Source organism: Camelus dromedarius, chromosome 9, assembly GCF_036321535.1.
Source record: "Camelus dromedarius isolate mCamDro1 chromosome 9, mCamDro1.pat, whole genome shotgun sequence".
NCBI lineage: Eukaryota > Metazoa > Chordata > Mammalia > Artiodactyla > Camelidae > Camelus > Camelus dromedarius.
Window position 1 is genome coordinate 80,431,148 of NC_087444.1, and position 18,720 is coordinate 80,449,867.

Here is an 18,720-nt window from a genome sequence, read left to right on the forward strand (position 1 = left end):
TTTGTGGAATGGGGTTCTACACAGCAAGGGCATAGAAGGGGTCAAGGCCACACGCCACCACACAGATGTGCACTCAGGGAAAGAAGTCAGACACTGACGTGCAAACCCTGTGTGGTTCCACGTATGGACCATAAAGTTTGTCTGTGGTGGGAGAAGTCAGGACGGCTGCAGCTGGGAGGGGCACAAAAGGCGTCTCAGCCACAGACATTCCATTTTTATCTCTGAGAGCTGGTTACTGAGGGTGCTCCCTGTAGGTACGATATGTATGCTTTTCTCGACATAGTAAAAGCCTCCATCAAAAGATTAAAAAGTTCATAGAAACAGAAGGCAGATTAGTAGTTTCCAAGGGCCAGTGGAACAGGGAGTGAGTGCTGATGGGTACAGGGTTTCCTTTTGGGGTGATGAAATTTCTGGAACAAGATGAGCACAACATGAATGTATGAAATGCTCCTGAACTTACACTTTAAAATAAGTAAAATGATGAATTTGAGGCTATGTAAATTTTAACACAATTAAACAAAAACTGACAGCCATCACCTTCAGGCATTTGTCCTTTTACACACTGACGGAGTGCCCCCTGGGGAGCAGGCCCTGGGTGAGGCATGGCAGTGCAGCAGTGACCACAAACAGCTTGGAGCGCATGTCCTGTGAGTCTCTCTAGATGAAGTGTAAAAGTAGAGAAGGAAGCAGCAAGAAAGAGAGGTGGGGAAGAATGTTCTGGGCAAGTGCAATGGCTGTGAGGTGGGAACCACACAGTTGGCCTATGTGGCTGGAGCTGAGTAGTGAGGTCAGAGGTCAGAAGGACAGATTCATCAAAATCTGATTTATTTTTTATTTTTAAATTTTTTCGTGTGTGAGGTAATTAGGTTTATTTATTTATTTACTTATTTATTAATGGAAGTGCTGGGAAGTGAACCCAGGACCTCGTGCATGCAAAGTACGCACTCTATCATGGAGTTATACCCTCCCCCCAATCTGATTTTTATGTGTGGGGTAAAATACACACAAAATTTCCATCTCAACTATTTGAAAGTATACAGTTTAGTGGCATTAAGTGCATTCATGACATTGTGGGACTATTACAACTATCTAGTTCCTGGATGAAATCTTTGAAGATGCAGAGATTGGAGAGATGTAGTCACAAGACTTCCCCAGGAAGTGGCTTTGGGGGTGACAGTTGAAGGTGGGAGAGGGAGCCAGGTGCAAGCATGGAGTTTGGGGAGGGAAGAGAGAGTGAGGGTGGCTGTCTGCAGGTGGGCCCCCAAAAGGGGCAGTGGTTCGGCTGGCACCTCCTGCACATTGTTTCACCCCTTGTGCCCTGTCCACAGAGCCAGAATATAGACAGCGTCCATGGGTCTGGGATTGGCCACGGTGAGAAGCTGTAAAGGGTGGACAAGGAGCACAGGGGATGAGCCTATAAGGTGACACTGGCCTACTGAGGGGCAGAGCCAAGATGTACCCATGTCCTGCCATACACCTCTGGATAGGCTGGCTCCTCAGAGAGGACCTCTGAGTGAGGGTTCTGCCCTGGCCCGGCCCGGCCCTCCTGTATGCCCACCCTGGCTCGGCCAGTCGTAGGGTGTCTCCTTGTGCTCCCTGAGTTTGCCTGAGCCTGGTTTCCAGTTGACCTAGCCTCCATCAATGCTGTTCTGAACAGTTGCTAGAGCCTAGCGAAGGGACTGTAAACAACCTATCTGCCCAGCAACCTCTAGACACCTCCCACCACTCCTCCTGTCACTGCCTCCTGTGTGCCTGGTTTGCCTCAGGGCATTTGTTGTCTTTGCCTGAATTGTTCTTCCCCCAGGTATTTGGTGGCAGCTGCTAGGGAAGTCCACTCCTACACTCTTTACAATCATTGGCTTATTTTGACTGTCTGGCCCCTGACACCCCATGTCTGCCCAAGAGGCAAGGGCAGGTATGGATCACCCCTACCCCGCCCGACCCGGTAGTTTTGGGGCCCCTTGCAGAGTAGGTGTGGGGTCATGGAAAGTGCTCAGTAAATACTACTAAAGGATTCCACTCTTCACCCTGTGCAGAACCAGCCACCAACTTTCCTTCCCCGTTATTGGAGGAAGGAAGCTAGGGTCTGGGCCCTGGCCTTGGGGGAGTGGTTGGGAGGGGGCGGGCCAGCCGGTGGGGGCGTGGACTCGCGGGGACCCCGGTAGGCTGGGCGCTTAGGCAGCTGAAGGGGCGGGGCGGGGCGGGGCTCGGATTTGGGGGCCGCGCTGGAGCTGGAACAAAGGCAGGCGCGGAAACAAAGCCCTGCAGCCCCCCCAGGCCCTGCGGCGAACAAAAGCCCTAATCCGCCCGGCAGCCCCAGACACACTTCCACCACTGCCACCTCGCTTGGGCGTATGGGGAGCTGGGGTGGGGGAGGCTGCGTCCGGATAACTCCGAAGCTTTTAGGTGATCGAGCCTGCGAGAGGTGGAGCAGTCTTGGGGCCGGACGTGCCGACCCTCCAGGTTCTCTGGATCGTTTCAGAGCTGCCGCCCAGGCCTCATCCTGCACTGGAAACCCAGCCCTGCACAGGGGGCCAAGGCCCACCCAGGGAGCAGCTCCAAGTCACCCTTGCCTCGAGTTTTCTCCGTGCCCAGTGACTTAAGACAGTATCGCCTCCCACAGACCCCGATCTCATCTCCGACGGGATCCCCTCCCACGGACCCCGATCTCACCTCCGACGGGATCCCCTCCCACAGACGCTGCTCCCACTTCAGACAGGGTCCCCTCTCACTGACCTTGCTTTCCCTTCAGTCAGGACCCCTCCTCAGACAGGACTCTTCTATCCCCCACAGTCCCTGCCCCACCCCCAGGATTCTCACAGACTCGGCTTCTCCTTCAGACAGGATCCCTACAAAAAGGCCATGTTTCTTTTACAGGATTTTGCCTACAAACCTAGCTCCCCCATCTGACAGAACTCCCCCCAGTCTACTTCTTTCTGTCAGGAACACCCTCCCACCCCCGACACAGAGCCTGCTGCCCACGGAGGCTGGCTTCCCCTCACTACAGAACCTTCCTCCACCCTCAGATGAATCTCCCCACACAGACCCAGCATCCTTCTCGGAAGAGATTCACCCACCCAGACCCTTTTCCCCCCCTCAGAATGCCCCATTTTTGAGGTTTAGCCCACCCACCTTGAAGGGCGTCAAAGTCAGCGCAGCTTCTGTGTAAAAAAGGGGAAGGGGGCGCTTGGGGGGGCTAGGCGGGATTTCAGACTCGCTACTCTTGAGTCCCTTGGGATCTATTTGATTTAGTTAGGTTTCAGTGTTTCTCATCTTTAACAGCAGAAACGTTAAAGCCCAAAAACCAGCCTCCCGGCTCGGAAGGGCACTTCCTCTACGGATGGGGACCCCTCGCTCCTCTCCCTGGGCCCAGAATCTCCAGTAGGTCTCGGCCCCGCCCCTCTTCCCAACACTAGCTGACGCAGCGGCTGGAGACCTCTCCAGGGGGCCAGAGGGGCGGGGATCAAGGAAGAGGCCGGGAGGACCGACGCGCGTGCGCAGTAAGCGGCCTGGAGAAAGGGCTACAGTAACCGACACGCGCCCAGCGGGCGGACCAGCCTGCTGTGGCGACCAGATGCCCCGCCCCTGCCGCACGACCGGCGCCGCGGCGGTGGAGGTGGGGGTGGGAGGAGCCGGCTTCGGCGCGTGCGTACTCGCAGCCTCGCCCGCGGCAGCCCACCCCGGCCCCGCCCCCGGGCGAGAGGCGACCAGAGCGCGTGCGCGACGGCGTCGGCGCCAGTTATTTCTGTCCCGCCCCCCGGTCGCGGCTCTTTCTGCGAACGGGCGCGCGGTCGAGCGGTTGTGAGCGTGCCGCGTGGCGCTGGTCTCTGCGGCAGCTGAGGAGGAAGCGCGAACGTCGGCCGCGGCAAGCGAGCGGGCAGCGGTCGGCCGGGCGTCTGCAGCGCGTCGCGCGCAGCGGGCGGCGCCCCAGGCGGCGCGTGGCGGCGCTCGGCCTCGCGGCGGCGGCGGCCCAGCCGTTGGCGGCGAGCGCGTCTGCGCCTGCGCGAAGGGCCCTGCGCCCCTCCTCCCCCCTGGGCGCCCCCGGCGGCGTGTGAATGGCGGCCTCAGCGGCGGCTGCCTCGGCGGCGGCGGCGGCCGCCTCTGGCAGCCCGGGCCCGGGCGAGGGCTCGGCTGGCGCCGAGAAGCGAGCCCCCGCTTCCTCGGCCGCGGCTTCAGCTTCGGCCTCGGCGGCGGCGGCGGCAGCGGCTTCGGCGTCTGCATCGTCGCCCGCGGGGGGCGGCGGCGAGGCCCTGGAGCTGCTGGAGCACTGCGGCGTGTGCCGGGAGCGCCTGCGGCCCGAAAGGGAGCCGCGCCTGCTACCCTGCCTGCACTCGGCCTGCAGCGCCTGCCTCGGGCCCGCGGCGCCCGCCGCCACCAACAGCTCGGGGGACGGAGGTGCGGCGGGCGACGGCGCTGGTGAGTGTGATCGGGCCGGGGCGGCCCCTCCCCCACCCCGCAGCCTTTGCTCCCCCCTCGGCGTGGTGCTTGGGTCCGTTCCCAGCGTGACCATGACAGGGATCGCCTGGGCGAGAGGATGGGGACCCGGACAGTGTTTGGCTGGAGCGGGTGCGGGCAGTGGGCTATGTGGGCTGGGCGCTGAGTTGAGGCGTCTGCTTCAAATTCGATAAAATAAAAGGTTTGATTACTTTTCCCTGAGGGGAGGTTTAGCCTAGCATGGGACGGAGTTGGGACCCACTGGGGGGATGGGGGTCACAGCATGGATGTGAACGTGCAGTGGTCTCGTTTATCCCTGTTCTTCCCAGTGGTGGACTGTCCAGTGTGTAAGCAGCAATGTTTCTCCAAAGACATTGTGGAGAATTACTTTATGCGCGACAGTGGCAGCAAGGCTGCCACCGATTCCCAGGATGCGAATCAGGTATGCCCTGCCTTGACAACTCCAGGAGGCCTCTGGTCGTGGGTAGGGGTCTCCAGCCCAGACCACAGTAGCAGCTGCAGGCTCTACTCTCACCATACTGCATGGTGTCAGGGCAGGCTCTATAGGCTAAGTAATGGCACCACCTCAGTTTAGGTCGTGATTCCTGGTATGTAAGTGCAATGCACATTTGTCTGGTGGTGTTGTCTCTTCTGACTCTGCCTTTGCTCAGCAGTGCTGCACTAGCTGTGAGGATAATGCCCCGGCCACCAGTTACTGTGTGGAGTGCTCTGAGCCGCTTTGTGAGACATGTGTGGAGGCACACCAGCGGGTGAAGTACACGAAGGACCACACAGTGCGCTCCACTGGTATGCAGCGTGCAGGGGATAGCCCTGGCTTGCCTCCTACATGTGTCTTCAACTGCTTAGGATTCTGGTTGCAGATGGTGGAAGGGTCCCAGGGACAACCAACTGAAGAGCCTGAGGGCAGAACTCAAAACGGGAGAGGCTGGGACTCTGGTGGAAAGTCTCTGCAAGTCCAGGTGGAAGGGGAAAGTCCATAGGCAGGGAGTGGAGGGAGTGCACAGGGGACCTCATTGTGCCCTGGGGTGTATTGAGGATTTGAGGAAGCTTGTGGAATCCCCTAGTTGGTATATCTTCCCAGTGGTGGAGGGACTGGCATATACAGATAGGGGAACGCAGGGTGTTTGGGAATGATACGAGGGATCTTCTGGACCTGAGGTGCTGCGGCACCTGGTTTAAGGCTCTGTAGGGGAAAGTGAGGCCCCTGTCTTGATAAGCTGTGAGGGCCCTCAGCCCATCACTAACCAGTGAGTGCTGGAAATGTTTTATCTCTGGATTGCAGAGGTCCCATAGCTTAGGTAGATATTTCCAGATTTTTCCGTGAATGTGCTGGCAGTGGTTTGTTTGGAGAGAGGTTTGGGCTTGGTTTTTGGTTCCAAACACCCCATGAGTGGCCTTTTGGTAGTCACTCTGTGGCTCCTCCAGTCCAGAGGACAGTATTGGTGGGAAAAGGAGGATGGAGGTGGTTGTGGTGGGGTATGAGGAGACAGGAGGGACGGGCAGGGGTCCTGGGTTCCAGGCAAAGGTCAAGATGCAGTATATGACGGTATCGGAGGAGCTGATGCTTGGCTCATTTACGTCAATGTCTTTATCTCAGGTTGGGCTGGTTTAGCCACGACATGATTGGGATTGGAGAAGAAAGAGGGTTTGATGTTCCCAAGCAGTTTTTTTATTTTGCAGGGGGAAGGTAATGAGGTTTGTGTTTTTGTTTGTTTATTTATTTGTTAATTAAATGGAGGTACTGGGGATTGAACCTAGGACCTTGTGCACGCTAAGTGTGCACTCTACCACTGAGCTATACCCTTGTTCCGCAAGCAGTTTTCTAATGGCAGCAGGTTTAAGGGAGGATTGGGTGCCAGTGTGGTGTATTGGTCTTTGGGTAGTGTTGCTCTGAGCCCTGGGGACCCTTCTCTCAGGGAACCTGACACCTTTCTGAGGGTCCTGGTGTGATAATCTCATTTCCAGCCTGAGAAGGCTTTGTTCACCCTCCCCGCCCCTCTGTGTTGTAAGACACCCTATAGGTGGTCTCCTTGTACTAGAGAACAGTGGGAGGTCATTGGCATGGCTCCTGAGGAAAACGCACCTGACGGTGTCCTTAGAGCCTGATTTGCTTTCTGTCTGTGCCACAAAGTAAATATTTTGCGGGCTGGGATGCCATTGTAGCCAGAGTCCCCTTCTCTAGTGGACAGAATCTTCTGTGAGTGGACCAGAAAGGGAACCCAGTCGGGCGTTGGGTTCAGAGGTGGAGGAGCTCCCTTGTATCCACCTGGAGGAGGTTTTAGTAGAGGGAATAGCAGGGGGGAGGACTCTCCTGTCATCCTTACACTTTATGTTGTCACCATCAGAAGCTGAAAGGAAGGGGGTGTGATTTTCTTGGTCAGGCTCAGGCCAGAGGGTTTTGAGAGCAATGGTCTGGGTTCTTTTGTTCACTGCCGTAGGCTCTGGTTTTTCCTGATAGATGGCCCAGGGTTGCAGGACAGGCAGGAAGTGAGGTCCCAGGCTGCTGTCTGAGTTGGAGGTGGCTGAGGTGGAGCTGCAGCTTCATAGTTTGCATTTCCCAGGACCAGCCAAGTCGAGGGACGGTGAGCGCACAGTGTACTGCAACGTGCACAAGCACGAGCCCCTCGTTCTGTTCTGCGAGAGCTGCGACACCCTCACCTGCCGGGACTGCCAGCTCAACGCCCACAAGGACCACCAGTGAGTCCTGAGGCAGGGTGGGTGGGAGCTGCCTATTTCCTGTCTTGTCACCGGGGCCCACCTTTGTCTGCCCTCAGGTACCAATTCCTGGAGGATGCAGTGAGGAACCAGCGCAAGCTCCTGGCTTCTCTGGTGAAGCGCCTCGGGGATAAGCACGCGACGTTGCAGAAGAACACCAAGGAGGTTCGCAGCTCGTAAGTGTCAATGGCGGGGCTATGGGGGGATGTCCCTTGGTGAGCACCTGCTTGACCGAACCTGACCTGACCCGCCCGGCCACCCAGGATCCGCCAAGTGTCAGACGTTCAGAAGCGTGTGCAGGTGGATGTTAAGATGGCCATCCTGCAGATCATGAAAGAACTGAACAAGCGGGGCCGTGTGCTGGTCAATGATGCCCAGGTACACCCTGTGTGGTCCCTCTGCTGACCACTCACCCCATCAGTGTTGGGAGGTTCCTGGGGTTTGGTACCCTCTGCTGGTGCTGATGCCATTCTTGGGTGGACAGAGGTTCTAGTGCTCTCTCCTCTCTTTGACCTTGTCTCTTCTCCACCCATAGAAGGTGACGGAGGGCCAGCAAGAGCGCTTGGAGCGACAGCACTGGACCATGACCAAGATTCAGAAGCACCAGGAACACATCCTGCGCTTTGCCTCATGGGCCCTGGAGAGTGACAACAACACAGCGCTACTCCTCTCCAAGAAGCTGGTGTGTGCTGGTGGGCACCCAGGTGGTAGGTTCCAGGTTGGCACCTTCCAGGGCCCTGGAGCTCTGTTCACTGCCCATGTGCTCATGTACCGCCCCGCCCCCAGATCTACTTCCAGCTGCACCGAGCCCTCAAGATGATTGTGGACCCTGTGGAGCCACATGGTGAGATGAAGTTTCAGTGGGACCTCAATGCCTGGACCAAGAGTGCAGAGGCCTTTGGTGAGTGTTACTTTTCCTTGCTGTTCCTTGCTACCCTAGGTGCCAGCTTTTTTTGCGCTTATGTTACCTCTTTACCGCAGGCAAGATTGTTGCAGAGCGTCCTGGCACCAACTCCACAGGCCCTGCACCTATGGCCCCTCCTCGGGCTCCAGGACCCTTGAGCAAACAGGGCTCTGGTGGCAGCCAGGTGAGCAGGGCAGGGGACTGGCGGGAGGAGAGGGATGCAAGGTCCTGTGTGATGTCTCCTCACTGAGGCCCACCTGCTTTGTCCACAGCCCATGGAGGTACAGGAAGGCTACGGCTTCGGGTCAGGTGAGTGGGTCCGCCTGGTAGGTGGGAGAGCTCGTGTCCCAGGTCCACCCCAACCTGTGTCCTTTACTGTGTTCTGAGCAGATGACCCTTATTCAAGTGCAGAGCCCCATGTGTCAGGGGTGAAGCGGTGAGTGTGGCTGTCCTTTGGTGAACATAGGGCAGGGTAGTCCTAGGGACAGGGGTCCTCATGACAAGCTGCACTCACAGGTCTCGCTCAGGTGATGGTGAGGTGAGTGGCCTCATGCGCAAGGTGCCACGGGTGAGCCTCGAACGCCTGGACCTGGATCTCACGGCTGACAGCCAGCCACCAGTCTTCAAGGTCTTCCCAGGCAGCACCACTGAGGATTACAACCTCATTGTCATTGAGCGAGGTGCTGCAGCTGCTGCTGCTGGACAGCCTGGGACTGCGCCCCCTGGGGCCCCTGGTGCCCCACCCCTGCCAGGCATGGCCATCGTCAAGGTGAGCCTGCCCCAAGGGACCATGGCCGGGTTGTGAATGATCCCTGATGCCCAGATGGGCATCCCACTGCATACCCCTTGCCTCCTTGCAGGAGGAAGAAACAGAGGCTGCCATTGGAACCCCACCTGGTGCCACTGAGGGCCCCGAGACCAAGCCTGTGCTGATGGCCCTGGCAGAGGGCCCTGGCGCTGAGGGCCCCCGCCTGGCCTCACCCAGTGGCAGTACTAGCTCAGGCCTGGAGGTGGTGGCTCCAGAGGGCACCTCTGCTCCAGCTGGTGGCCCAGGTGCCCTGGATGACAGTGCCACCATCTGCCGTGTCTGCCAGAAGCCAGGTGACCTGGTCATGTGCAACCAGTGCGAATTCTGCTTCCACCTGGACTGCCACCTGCCTGCCCTGCAGGATGTGCCAGGGTGCGAGGCCATGGGTTCTGCAGGGTGGAGGACTGGGCCAGGGCCTGGACAGCCCCTCATTCCCTCTCCCCTCCAGGGAGGAGTGGAGCTGCTCTCTCTGCCACGTGTTACCTGACCTGAAGGAGGAAGATGGCAGCCTGAGCCTGGATGGTGGCGACAGCGCTGGTGTGGTAGCCAAGCTCTCGCCTGCCAACCAACAGGTGAGTGTGGGGCCCACTCCCTTGGTTTGGCCAGCAGCCCCCCACCTCCCCACGGCTCTGATGTCTACATAATGCCTATAGAAGTGTGAGCGTGTCCTGCTGGCCCTCTTCTGCCATGAGCCCTGCCGGCCCCTGCACCAGCTGGCCACTGACTCAACCTTCTCCCTGGTGAGTTCTGGGACTTGGAAGGATGGGAGGTACAGGGGTGCTCAGCATCACCTTCATTCTGTTCTCTGCCTGCAGGATCAGCCCGGGGGCACCCTGGACCTGACCCTGATCCGAGCCCGCCTCCAGGAGAAGCTGTCCCCCCCCTACAGCTCCCCCCAGGAGTTTGCCCAGGACGTGGGCCGCATGTTCAAGCAGTTCAACAAGCTGACAGAGGTGAGCCGGTGGCGGTGTGGGTGGGGTTGGGAGCAGGGAGGTCAGAGAGCTAGGACCCATCCATTATAATTTGCTGGGCAGGACAAGGCGGACGTGCAGTCCATCATTGGCCTGCAGCGCTTCTTTGAGACTCGCATGAATGAGGCCTTCGGTGACACCAAGTTCTCCGCTGTGCTGGTGGAGCCTCCGCCGCTGAGCCTGCCTGGTGCTGGCCTGAGTGCCCAGGACCTGTCCAGTGGCCCTGGTGATGGCCCCTGAGGCTGGGCACCCCCCTGAGCCAGCCCAACCTGGCTCTGTTGTCTATCCCATCACCCCTCCTCCCTCTCCTGTTCCTCTTGCCTCTGGTGGTCTGGCTCCCACTCCTTGGTGGTCCATATCCTATTCCCTCACAATATGGTTTTTACTTCTGTGGATTTAATAAAAAGTTCACCAGTTAATCAGGCCTTGGTTGGTGGGGGCAGTTGTCCTGGGACCTGGTCTCTGCCTGCATCAGTTCCTCACCAAAGCCCTGGTCAGTAGGGGTGTGGCACTTGTCTCTAGCCATCTGGGTGTCCAGGGAGTGGGGAAGAGCATCCCTCCTGGGCCCTTCCCGATACGAGGAGTGCCTAGGTGGGTAGGGGTGATCTCACAGTAGGTGGGCAGACCCAGCATAACCCGTTGGTAGGCAGGGTGAATTCCCAGGTATATGGTGTGTGGTGGCCACTCTTCCACGTGCTTCCTGGCTGGGGTGTAACCATTTCTCATAACCAGAAAGGGTATCACAGCTGGGTGGGCTGAGACTCCCACTGGGCTGAGCCGAGTTGGGCACTGTATCCCTGGGAGACAGGCCTGGACTTGTAGCATCCTACCAAGGTATCTGGGGACCCTACCATCTTGGGAATGATGGTATTGAGACCAAGATGTTGGAGGACCAGAAGGAGTGCTGAGCCAATGCCTTTACCTCCCAAGTCCTGAAAATCCTGGGTGGGCTTGTCCTGTCCAGCCCTGCCCAAACCTGGAAACAAGCTAGCCTTCCTTACCTCATACCCTGACACACTAAACCTTGGCTGAATGATTCCCACCTCAAGGGACCCCAGCCTGACCTACAACAGGGCAGTCACACAGGCCCAATAACTAGTGTTCAATGTCTTTTATTACGGAAGGTATAGTGAAAATGATGGGCCATCCTCCCTGGGGTAGGGGGTAGGGGATAGGGGGTCAGTCCCTCCGAAGGTTCTTGAGCCGCTCCTCGAGGTCTGCATCTGCATCAACTAGGGCAGAGGCTGCAGCCTCTGCTTTCTTCCCATTGGCGGCCACGCTGAGCGAGCCTCCAGTGGATGGGAGGTCTGCAGAGAGTGGGAGTTAGGAAGAGAGCCCCTGCAGAAAGGAATAATGCTGGGAGAGGAAGGGTTGGGCTGGGGCGTGGGTGGGACAGCCCACGGTTTGAGCACTCACTTGATAGCTCATCTGTCAGGCTCAAGCCTAGCTCATCCAGCACCTGGGCTACAACGGCATCACTAGGTAAGAAAACACAACTCTGAGGGTCAAGTACACGAAGGCCAGGCATCCATCCCCACCCCCTGACCCGGTGTCTCCAAACCTCTCCTCTTCATCGTCCTCATCACCCATGGCATCGTCGATGGCGTCGTTCATCATCTCCTCCTTCATGTCCATGATCTCCGCCTGGCGCTCAAACTCCATCATGATCTTCTGGATCTGGGGCAGTTTCAGCTGGAAGTGGGAGGAGGGTGAGTCTGGTCCCTGAGGTTAGCCGGGGTAGGGAGGGGAATCGGGAGAGGCGCACCTGTCTGTTCATGGTGCCCATGGCCTTGGTGACGCCCTTCATGGCTTGTGCCATTGAGTTGTTAGACTTGAGTGTCTGGATCTTGAGGGACACAGCTTGGATGTTGGCTCGCATCAACACAAACTTACGCACGTACCGCCGAGTGCGTACCAGGTCTTTTGCCATGATGCGCACGGCATCCTGAGGAGTGAACAGAGGTGGCAGGGAGTGAGCCTTGGGAGTATAACTCACTCCCATCTCACCATTCCCGCTGAGGCTTTCAGAGTCTGTGTGCTAAACCTAGTGGCCACTTCTCCCTCGTGCCCTAATGCCTCTTGGGCCACCACTGCATAGACTCCTCTGTAAGCTTCTCATTTCTCTGATCAGAAGTCCTTTTTTCTCCATGTCTAAAGTCAACAGCCATTCCTGAATTCCTATCCTGGCCAAAGAACATCTCTCCCTCTACCTCACACATGCCCACACCTCAGCTTCTAAATCCTGAAGTACTTAACATATCTAATGCTCAGCTTGTGACTTCCTACCAACCCAAACCTCTTTCTTGCCTTGCCTGTCCCAGGAACGGGCACCTCTCAAATCTAGCTGCTCAGGCCAAAACTTATCACCCATCAGAGGCTTAGCTCCCTCCTAGTTCAGGATGTGTCTGTATCTTTTCTCACTGGCCTCCGGGGCCTCCTGATCACGTCTCTTTTTTTTTTTTAAATTTAATTTTGTTGTGAGGAGGAGGTAATTAGGAGAGTTTTGTTTTTTAAGAGGAGGTATTGGGGATTGAGCCCAGGACGTCATGCACGTTAAGCATGTGCTCTTGAGCTATACCCTTCCCCCGACCTCATCTCTTGAAATAAATCCTTTGACTCAGTTTAGCTCCCACTGTGGTCCACAATTCCCAGGAGCCTGGCCTACGCCCACCCCTCTGAGCTCACCTACCACTCTCTTTATCTAACATTATTGTTGCTCCATCTGTTTGATAAACTTGACGATTGGATCTTTACAAGCTCACTCTCTTAACTACTTGAGGTTTGCCTCTATTAACTCCTCAGAGGCAGACTTTTAGGACCCTGAAACTAGGGAAGCCCTGCTCACCCTTCACTCCATTTTCCTAGAAGCACCTACCTGTTGTTTTTTTGTCTGTCCTTTTTGCCACAGTCAGTGTCTGACCAAGCAACAGCACCTAGCCCTGTGTCCCAGCCCCTGCCCAACTGAGCTCACCATCTGGCCCTGCTTGGCCATTTTCTTGATGTCTGCGATGATTTTCTTCTCCTGGGTCTCTAGCTTCTGCCGCTCACGATCCAGCTCTCGCATGGCGCGGTTCAGGGCACGCTGGTTCTGCCGCAGCAGCTCTTCTGGTGTCTTCCGGCGCCCAAACAACAGGTCCATGGCCACGGGAGCCCACTGGTGTGCTGGAGACAAGTGTGAAGCCTAGATGCAGGGTGGCGTGGGGCGCAGGGAGGCAAAGAGGCAGAGCTGGGGTCACACTGGAACATGGGGTAGCCCCGGGGACATGAGTGGGGACAAGACTTGAAAGTCGTCCACAAGGTACCCGCCCCAGCCCCTCCTTCATTACAGTGCCCCGACGGAGGTTCAAGGCTTCAGCCTCCCTCTCCAGACCCTAGGATGAAGCCCTGGAGCCTCCGGGGAACCAAGACTGGAGGTGAATATGTGTGGATACACTAGGTCATTTGGAACCCTGAGCACCAACAACAGGGAAGTTAAGAGGGCCCTGACAGAAGCGCAGGCTCGGTGGAGGCCCCGAGTACCAAAACTAGGGTGGGTGTGGGGGCTCTGAAGCTGACAGCGAGTGGGTAGATTCGGATTGGAGGTTCTGAATGCTGAGGGACTCTGGGTGCGGAAAATATGGCTGGGGGTGGTGGGGACCCCTGTACTGTGGACGGGATTATACGTGTTGGACGCCTTGCTCTCCCAGGGAAGCCTGGGGGGGACAGCTGGGGGCCCTGAGCACCGCAGGCAGGACGGCGTAGGGGACCCAGATGATGAGGCAGAGTCCTAGGAAGGGGCGAGGCCCTCATACGCCACCGCCCACACACCCACCCGGGACCCGCGCCCAGGCAGAGGCTACTCACCGGAGCTGGGACAGGGACTCGCTTCCGTTTCCGGGTCACGCTCCGCTCCTCTCGGATCTCTGGAGCGCCCACCAACGACAGCCCCTCGGCTCGGTCGCCTCGGCCGTCGCCGCCGTTTCCGGATTACAGGACCTGACGTCACACGCCCCGCCTGGAATGCTGGGAGGGGACAAGAGCGCGCGTGCGCACACGCCCAGGACAGGCCGACACCCAGGCGCATGCGCATCAGCTTCCGTTTCACTGCCATAGGCTCCGCGTTCCACAGGTTCAGTTCCCGCCTGTAGGAGTTACGTCTGGCGTTCCGATCCCCGCGGAGCTGATGCACCTTCGGTCTAGCCACCCACGAGGTTCCGCATCCCACCACGTCGCCCACTGTAGGGCCCAGCTCATCTAAGGGACCCCGGCCTCCAATGCTTTTGGACCCCAGGCACCTGGCAGCACCAGGCAGGGTTTTACTCCACTGGCCCCCTCACGGTAGAAGGGGGGCAGGGCAGGAGTTGGTGCGGGCTTTCCACTATGCTGCCTCACTGGGCAAGAAGCCACTGGTTACTGCATCCTGCCCCTCCCTTGTCCCAGGGTGGGATTCATCCCACTCAGCCTGTCACCACTCCTGGGGCTGCCCTAGGCACTGGGCAGCCTGCTGAGGGGTGCCCCAATACCACACGTGACCAAAGAACTCCCATCACTCTTGCTGCAGCAGCCCTGGTGGACATCACCTGCTCCTCCCACCCCACAAAAGGAAGAGGCAGAAGCCATGCAGTAACATTCCCCTTTAATAGCCTGGTGGGACCTCCAGTGGTGTAGGGGTGGGGTGCTGGGTCCCCAGCCACCCAGTCCCCTTGGCCACCCACCCCAGAGCCCAGAGTAGGAGGGCTGGATAGCACCCAGCGGGGGGCTAGACAAGCCAATTCATTTCCCATCGCTGAGCGGGTCGGGGGAGGCAGCGCCGACCGTAATCACATGGTGGTTAAAAAAAAAAAATAACTAGGAGCGGGTGGCAGGGAGGGGTGGCAGGCCAGGGCATGGGATTTCCCCACTGACCGCCCCATGCCCCCCACCTGTGGCCCCCAATAAATATTTGCAGGGGATGCCAGGGCTGATGGCCCTGGCAGGGGCAGGTCTGCGCCAACCCTATTTCAGGCAGCGCTCGAAGTAGGTGGAGCCGATATAGCCACCCCGCATGGAGCGCTGCACATTCTGCTCAAACAGCCTCCGGTTGTTCTGCAGGACCTCGGCGGCCTCCTTGTTCAGTGGGTCTTCAGGGTTGGGCTCCTGTGGCCAGTATGGGTGGGGGTCAACAAACCCAAGGGGAAGAGGGCCAACCTCCACCCCTCCTCAGCCCCCTACCCCTACTCACCAAGAAGAGATACTGCAGGCCATAAATTATGGAGTTTATCGTAAGGACTGGCTTCCAATCCTCTCTGTGGGCAGAGAGCATCATGGTCAGGGGCTGGTAAGTGGGCCGTCACCACAGGCCCTGTTGGGACCAGGCAGGTCGGGCCCAGGGCACAGGATAGTGTAGATGTGAGAGGCTAGGGGAAGGGTGCAGAGAACAGGCCAGGGAGAAAGCCAAGGTCAAACCACCAAAAAGAAAATGTGGCGATGAAGAGACAGAGGGACACAGACCACAAGTGGGATAGAAGGGACAGAGACTGGTGCAGTACAAGGCCATGAGGGGAGCTGGGCAGGCAGGATTAGGGGAGCAGTGGAGGGCTCATTAATGCCCTCACCTGAGGATGTTGAGGCAGACGTTGCCCTCGAGGTCAATGTTGGGGTGATAAACCATCGTCTCACACTTCACCTTGGGGGGGTCATGCGGGTAACCCTGGCCCACCTGGCTCCAGGAAAAGAGAGGGGAGGTGGATAGGTGTCCAGGCAGTGCCTGGCTGAGGCCTCAGCTGTTGCTTCCTCAGCCCCAGGAGCCACCGCTGCCCACCTGGGACTTACCTTAAAACTGAACACAAACTTCCCACTCTTATAGAAACCCTGTGAGGGAAGAGAAGAGGAGTTAGGACCCTTTCCTACAGGCGAACCAGGTATCCCTACTTCAGGTGGGACCACCTGCTTGTGCCTGGGAGTCCAGTTGAGTGTGCCCTCACCTCATCAGGACAGATAACCAGCTTGAAGTTGAGGAGGTCGTCTGGATCTGAGAAGCTGATGTCACAAGTCTTGGGCAGATTCAGCTCGTTTATGTCTGGGTTTGCACAGCAGAAAAGGGAAACAAAGAAATGAAAAGGGAGAGAGGAGGGTGCTCAGGGCAGGTGCAGGTGCCAGGAGAGCCCCTACTGCTTCCTCCAGGACCCTCAGGGCTCTTTCCTGGGCTATGGGCCACATCTCCAACCCTCTCCTTACTCCTTCTGCTCCCCAGTCTCCAGGCAGGCTTCTCTGGATTTACAGTACACCCTCAATGTGCATCTTCAACTCTGGGCCCAGGGTAAGCTCCAACTCTTCTGAATCCACAGCCCTAAGTCCCATAACCCAACAGCTGGGACCCCCCCGACCAATTCCCCAATGTCCCTACTCCCATGTGGCCCCCAGGAGCCTCTGACAACCCCAAACCCAGGATCCCTGGCCATAGCCTCCACTATCTAGTGGAGACCCACCTGTCTGCCCAAACTCAAGGACCCTGTCCCCACCACATACCCTAAATAAATCATCCCCCAACCAAACCCTGGTCCCCACTGTCCATCTACTATTCTCTCTGCCTGTCATCCCAAACCCAGGTTCCCATCTGACCCTCAGATCTGTAAGTCTCCAGCTCTCCTACCCTATACTACTCTGATTATAAGATTATCAGCATCTCCAGCATGATGGTCTAAACCCAACCTTACTCTTACTTCTAATCTCTGGTACACACTGTCGTTCCCTCCTTCTCCTGTCACCCCGAAACCCAAATTGCCATGTGACCCCCCGAATCCCAGGCCCCGGAACCTACTTCACCTTCTCTGACTCTCAGATTCCCAGTGACCCCAGCATTAATACGCTGAATCTTCTCCCACGTCAACCCCCCCATCGCCAGCCCCCATTAGCCCTATATCCTGTGCCTGTCACCCAGGTTCCTGTCTGACCTCCTGACTCTTGAGAGTCCCCGGTAACCCCTCCTCCACCGCCTGACCCTCAGATTCTTGGTCCCTAATTTCAGACGCCTGGCTTTTCAAATACCCTCCTCGGTCCCCCCCATCTCTGACCGTCCACTGACTGTATTACCAGTCCTGATCCCCCAATACCCAAGCCCTGATTTCCGACCTCTCACATCCGCGGCCCCCCATTTCTGACATCTCTGACCCCTGGCGACCGCATTACCCCACACCTGACTTCTACATCACCCCAACCCAGGCGCTGATCTCCGACCCCCCACCCCATCTGCCGACCCCCTACCCTTCTGAATCCGCAGCTGTGCCGCCGACGCCTTCTTGCTGCTGCCCTTGGTGCCGCCCGCCGACTCCTCCTCCTTCTTCTGCTGCTTCAGCGAGAACAGCTTGATCATCCTGCCGCCGCCGCCGCTGCCGCCGCTGCGGGGCCCGGGACCCCGACCACCCGGCCCCCCGCCGCCGCCCGCGCCGCCTCCGCCACTCGGACCCGCCGCCGCGGCCTCCTCGGCTGCTGCCGCCGCCCGCCCGGCCTGCCGCGCCGCTCCGCTCCGCGCCCACCGCGCGGCCCGCGTCGGCTCCCGTAGTCCGGCTCCGGCCTGGCCCGCCGCCTCGGGCTCGCTCGGCGGCGCTCGGGCCCACTCGGCTGTTCTCGGGCCCGCTCGGCCCCGCCCCCACCCGCCGCTCCTTCCTCCCACTGGCCCGCTCCGGTCTCAGGCTTAGCTGAGGTTGCCGACGCGGGGTCCTTAGGCCGCGCTGCTGGCCCGCTCACTCGCACCCTCCGCGAGGGGGGTGCGGTTCGAGGTGGAAAGGGGAGGCGGGGGCCGCGGTGATGGCGGCCCTGTATTGGAGGACGGTGGGCTTCCGCGGTAACAGCAGCTTCGGCGGGGAGGTCCGCAACGGCCTCGGGCGCCCCACCACTTCGGGTATTTCCGCCGCCTGCCCGCTTCGGCTCTTCCCGCCCGGCCTGCGGTGTGCGCCTGCGCAGCCGCCGCCGCCCTGTGTAGCGCCCCGTTGGGACTTGGGGATCGGGCTCCTTCGGCTCGGCTCGGGTATTTCCGTTAGTGCGGGCCGTCCCGCGGTCACTTCCGGGGACGCCTTGGGGTCTTGGGAAGGGGCGGTGCCGCCGCCATCTTTAAGTGGGGCAGATGTGGTCGCTTTACTTGCGGGTTCAGCCATTCCCACTTGCTAGCGTGCAGACGGCGTCGGAAGTGGGACAGACGAGATAGTTGCCCCCGGAGGTCACAGAATGAGGCTGGGTGATCGTTGCGGGCCAGAGCCTGGGCAAGGGCAAGGGCGTGGGCCAGAGCCTGGACAAGGCCAGGGGTGTTGCCCAGAGGGTGCGGGGTGCAGCACATCCCATCGCAAACCCAAAGAACCCGCTCGCGGAGACTCTGGTTGAGGTAAACTAACAAATAAAACATGCATTGTACAGGAGAGTGGTAAGCACTGTGGAGGTTTATACGGGCTGACAGTTGGAGGACGGAATGTGGGGCGGCGCCGCTCTCGGCGCGAGTCGTAAGTTCCAGCGGAGGCGTCCTACGACCTTCGCCTTCTGCGCCAACGGTGTGGGCGGGCCAGCCTCCGCTCCAATCAGAGCTCAGCCTGCCTCGCCGGGCTGGAGGAAGCGGTGTCGAGCGGGTTTGCGACTTCTGTCTGTCAGGCGGTTAGCGGCGTTCTGACGGCGGTTCCCGGCTAGGGGCCCGGCTCTGCCCTTCAGCTCAACCCCGTCCGAGTGAGGCTCCTGCCCATGTCCCATCCCGTCACTGGGGCAACGTGCCACCAGGGAAGATCGCCTGGAGCACTGTGGGAGTAGTCCCGGCAGCCCAGCCTGGCCTGCGGTGGGGGCGGGCAGGCGCGTCCTTGGCTTTCTCTTGGCGAACGACCCCGGCCCCATCCTCATCCCGGAGAGTCGTCTCCAACTCTTGGGGTTTT

The 18,720-nt window shown here is 58.7% G+C and overlaps 3 protein-coding genes across 6 annotated transcripts; 1 reads left to right on the forward strand and 2 right to left on the reverse strand.

Annotated features, from left to right (window-relative positions):
- Nucleotides 1–4,040: 4,040 nt before the first annotated feature.
- TRIM28 (tripartite motif containing 28) lies at nucleotides 4,041–10,272 on the forward strand. 2 transcript variants are annotated; one of them, XM_064489938.1, is made up of 17 exons: nucleotides 4,041–4,416; nucleotides 4,764–4,876; nucleotides 5,109–5,241; nucleotides 7,017–7,152; nucleotides 7,230–7,346; nucleotides 7,434–7,548; nucleotides 7,706–7,852; nucleotides 7,957–8,071; nucleotides 8,152–8,258; nucleotides 8,347–8,383; nucleotides 8,465–8,510; nucleotides 8,591–8,843; nucleotides 8,935–9,254; nucleotides 9,331–9,454; nucleotides 9,536–9,622; nucleotides 9,698–9,835; nucleotides 9,917–10,272. In XM_064489938.1, the coding sequence occupies exons 1-17, from the start codon at nucleotides 4,056–4,058 to the stop codon at nucleotides 10,091–10,093; spliced, it is 2,526 nt and encodes an 841-aa protein (XP_064346008.1). In that variant the 5' UTR covers nucleotides 4,041–4,055; the 3' UTR covers nucleotides 10,094–10,272. The 2 variants fall into 2 exon arrangements, with proteins under 2 accessions (XP_064346008.1, XP_064346009.1); XM_064489939.1 differs by lacking the exon at nucleotides 9,536–9,622.
- A 677-nt stretch (nucleotides 10,273–10,949) lies between these two features.
- CHMP2A (charged multivesicular body protein 2A) lies at nucleotides 10,950–13,838 on the reverse strand. Of its 3 annotated transcripts, none has more exons than XM_031457487.2 (6): nucleotides 13,697–13,838; nucleotides 12,825–13,015; nucleotides 11,619–11,798; nucleotides 11,415–11,545; nucleotides 11,270–11,331; nucleotides 10,950–11,191 (listed from the first exon to the last, which is right to left on the reverse strand). In XM_031457487.2, exons 2-6 carry the CDS (start codon nucleotides 12,990–12,992, stop codon nucleotides 11,082–11,084), a joined length of 651 nt encoding a protein of 216 aa, XP_031313347.2. In that variant the 5' UTR covers nucleotides 12,993–13,015; nucleotides 13,697–13,838; the 3' UTR covers nucleotides 10,950–11,081. The 3 variants fall into 3 exon arrangements, with proteins under 3 accessions (XP_031313347.2, XP_031313346.2, XP_010987515.2); XM_031457486.2 differs by having other exon boundaries at nucleotides 10,950–11,160; nucleotides 13,697–13,837; XM_010989213.3 differs by having other exon boundaries at nucleotides 10,950–11,160; nucleotides 12,825–13,034; nucleotides 13,697–13,834.
- Nucleotides 13,839–14,451: 613 nt separating this feature from the next.
- On the reverse strand, nucleotides 14,452–17,699 carry UBE2M (ubiquitin conjugating enzyme E2 M). The gene is made up of 6 exons (XM_010989212.3): nucleotides 17,075–17,699; nucleotides 15,796–15,890; nucleotides 15,644–15,682; nucleotides 15,427–15,530; nucleotides 15,054–15,117; nucleotides 14,452–14,968 (listed from the first exon to the last, which is right to left on the reverse strand). Exons 1-6 carry the CDS (start codon nucleotides 17,181–17,183, stop codon nucleotides 14,828–14,830), a joined length of 552 nt encoding a protein of 183 aa, XP_010987514.1. The 5' UTR covers nucleotides 17,184–17,699; the 3' UTR covers nucleotides 14,452–14,827.
- Nucleotides 17,700–18,720: the final 1,021 nt, after the last annotated feature.

Excerpts from the sequence above, each read along its gene's own strand:
- UBE2M (XM_010989212.3), bottom strand. The coding sequence starts at position 17,183 with ATGATCAAGCTGTTCTCGCTGAAGCAGCAGAAGAAGGAGGAGGAGTCG. Across the intron at positions 15,891-17,074 it reads ACAGCTGCGGATTCAGAAGG|ACATAAACGAGCTGAATCTG; the intron begins GTAGGGGGTCGG and ends GTGCAAACCCAG. Across the intron at positions 15,531-15,643 it reads AGTTTGTGTTCAGTTTTAAG|GTGGGCCAGGGTTACCCGCA; the intron begins GTAAGTCCCAGG and ends TCCTGGAGCCAG.
- CHMP2A (XM_031457486.2), bottom strand. The coding sequence starts at position 12,992 with ATGGACCTGTTGTTTGGGCGCCGGAAGACACCAGAAGAGCTGCTGCGG. Across the intron at positions 11,546-11,618 it reads TGGGCACCATGAACAGACAG|CTGAAACTGCCCCAGATCCA; the intron begins GTGCGCCTCTCC and ends TCCCACTTCCAG. Across the intron at positions 11,332-11,414 it reads GAGGACGATGAAGAGGAGAG|TGATGCCGTTGTAGCCCAGG; the intron begins GTTTGGAGACAC and ends TTTCTTACCTAG.
- TRIM28 (XM_064489938.1), top strand. The coding sequence starts at position 4,056 with ATGGCGGCCTCAGCGGCGGCTGCCTCGGCGGCGGCGGCGGCCGCCTCT. Across the intron at positions 4,877-5,108 it reads ATTCCCAGGATGCGAATCAG|TGCTGCACTAGCTGTGAGGA; the intron begins GTATGCCCTGCC and ends TTTGCTCAGCAG. Across the intron at positions 8,511-8,590 it reads CATGTGTCAGGGGTGAAGCG|GTCTCGCTCAGGTGATGGTG; the intron begins GTGAGTGTGGCT and ends CTGCACTCACAG.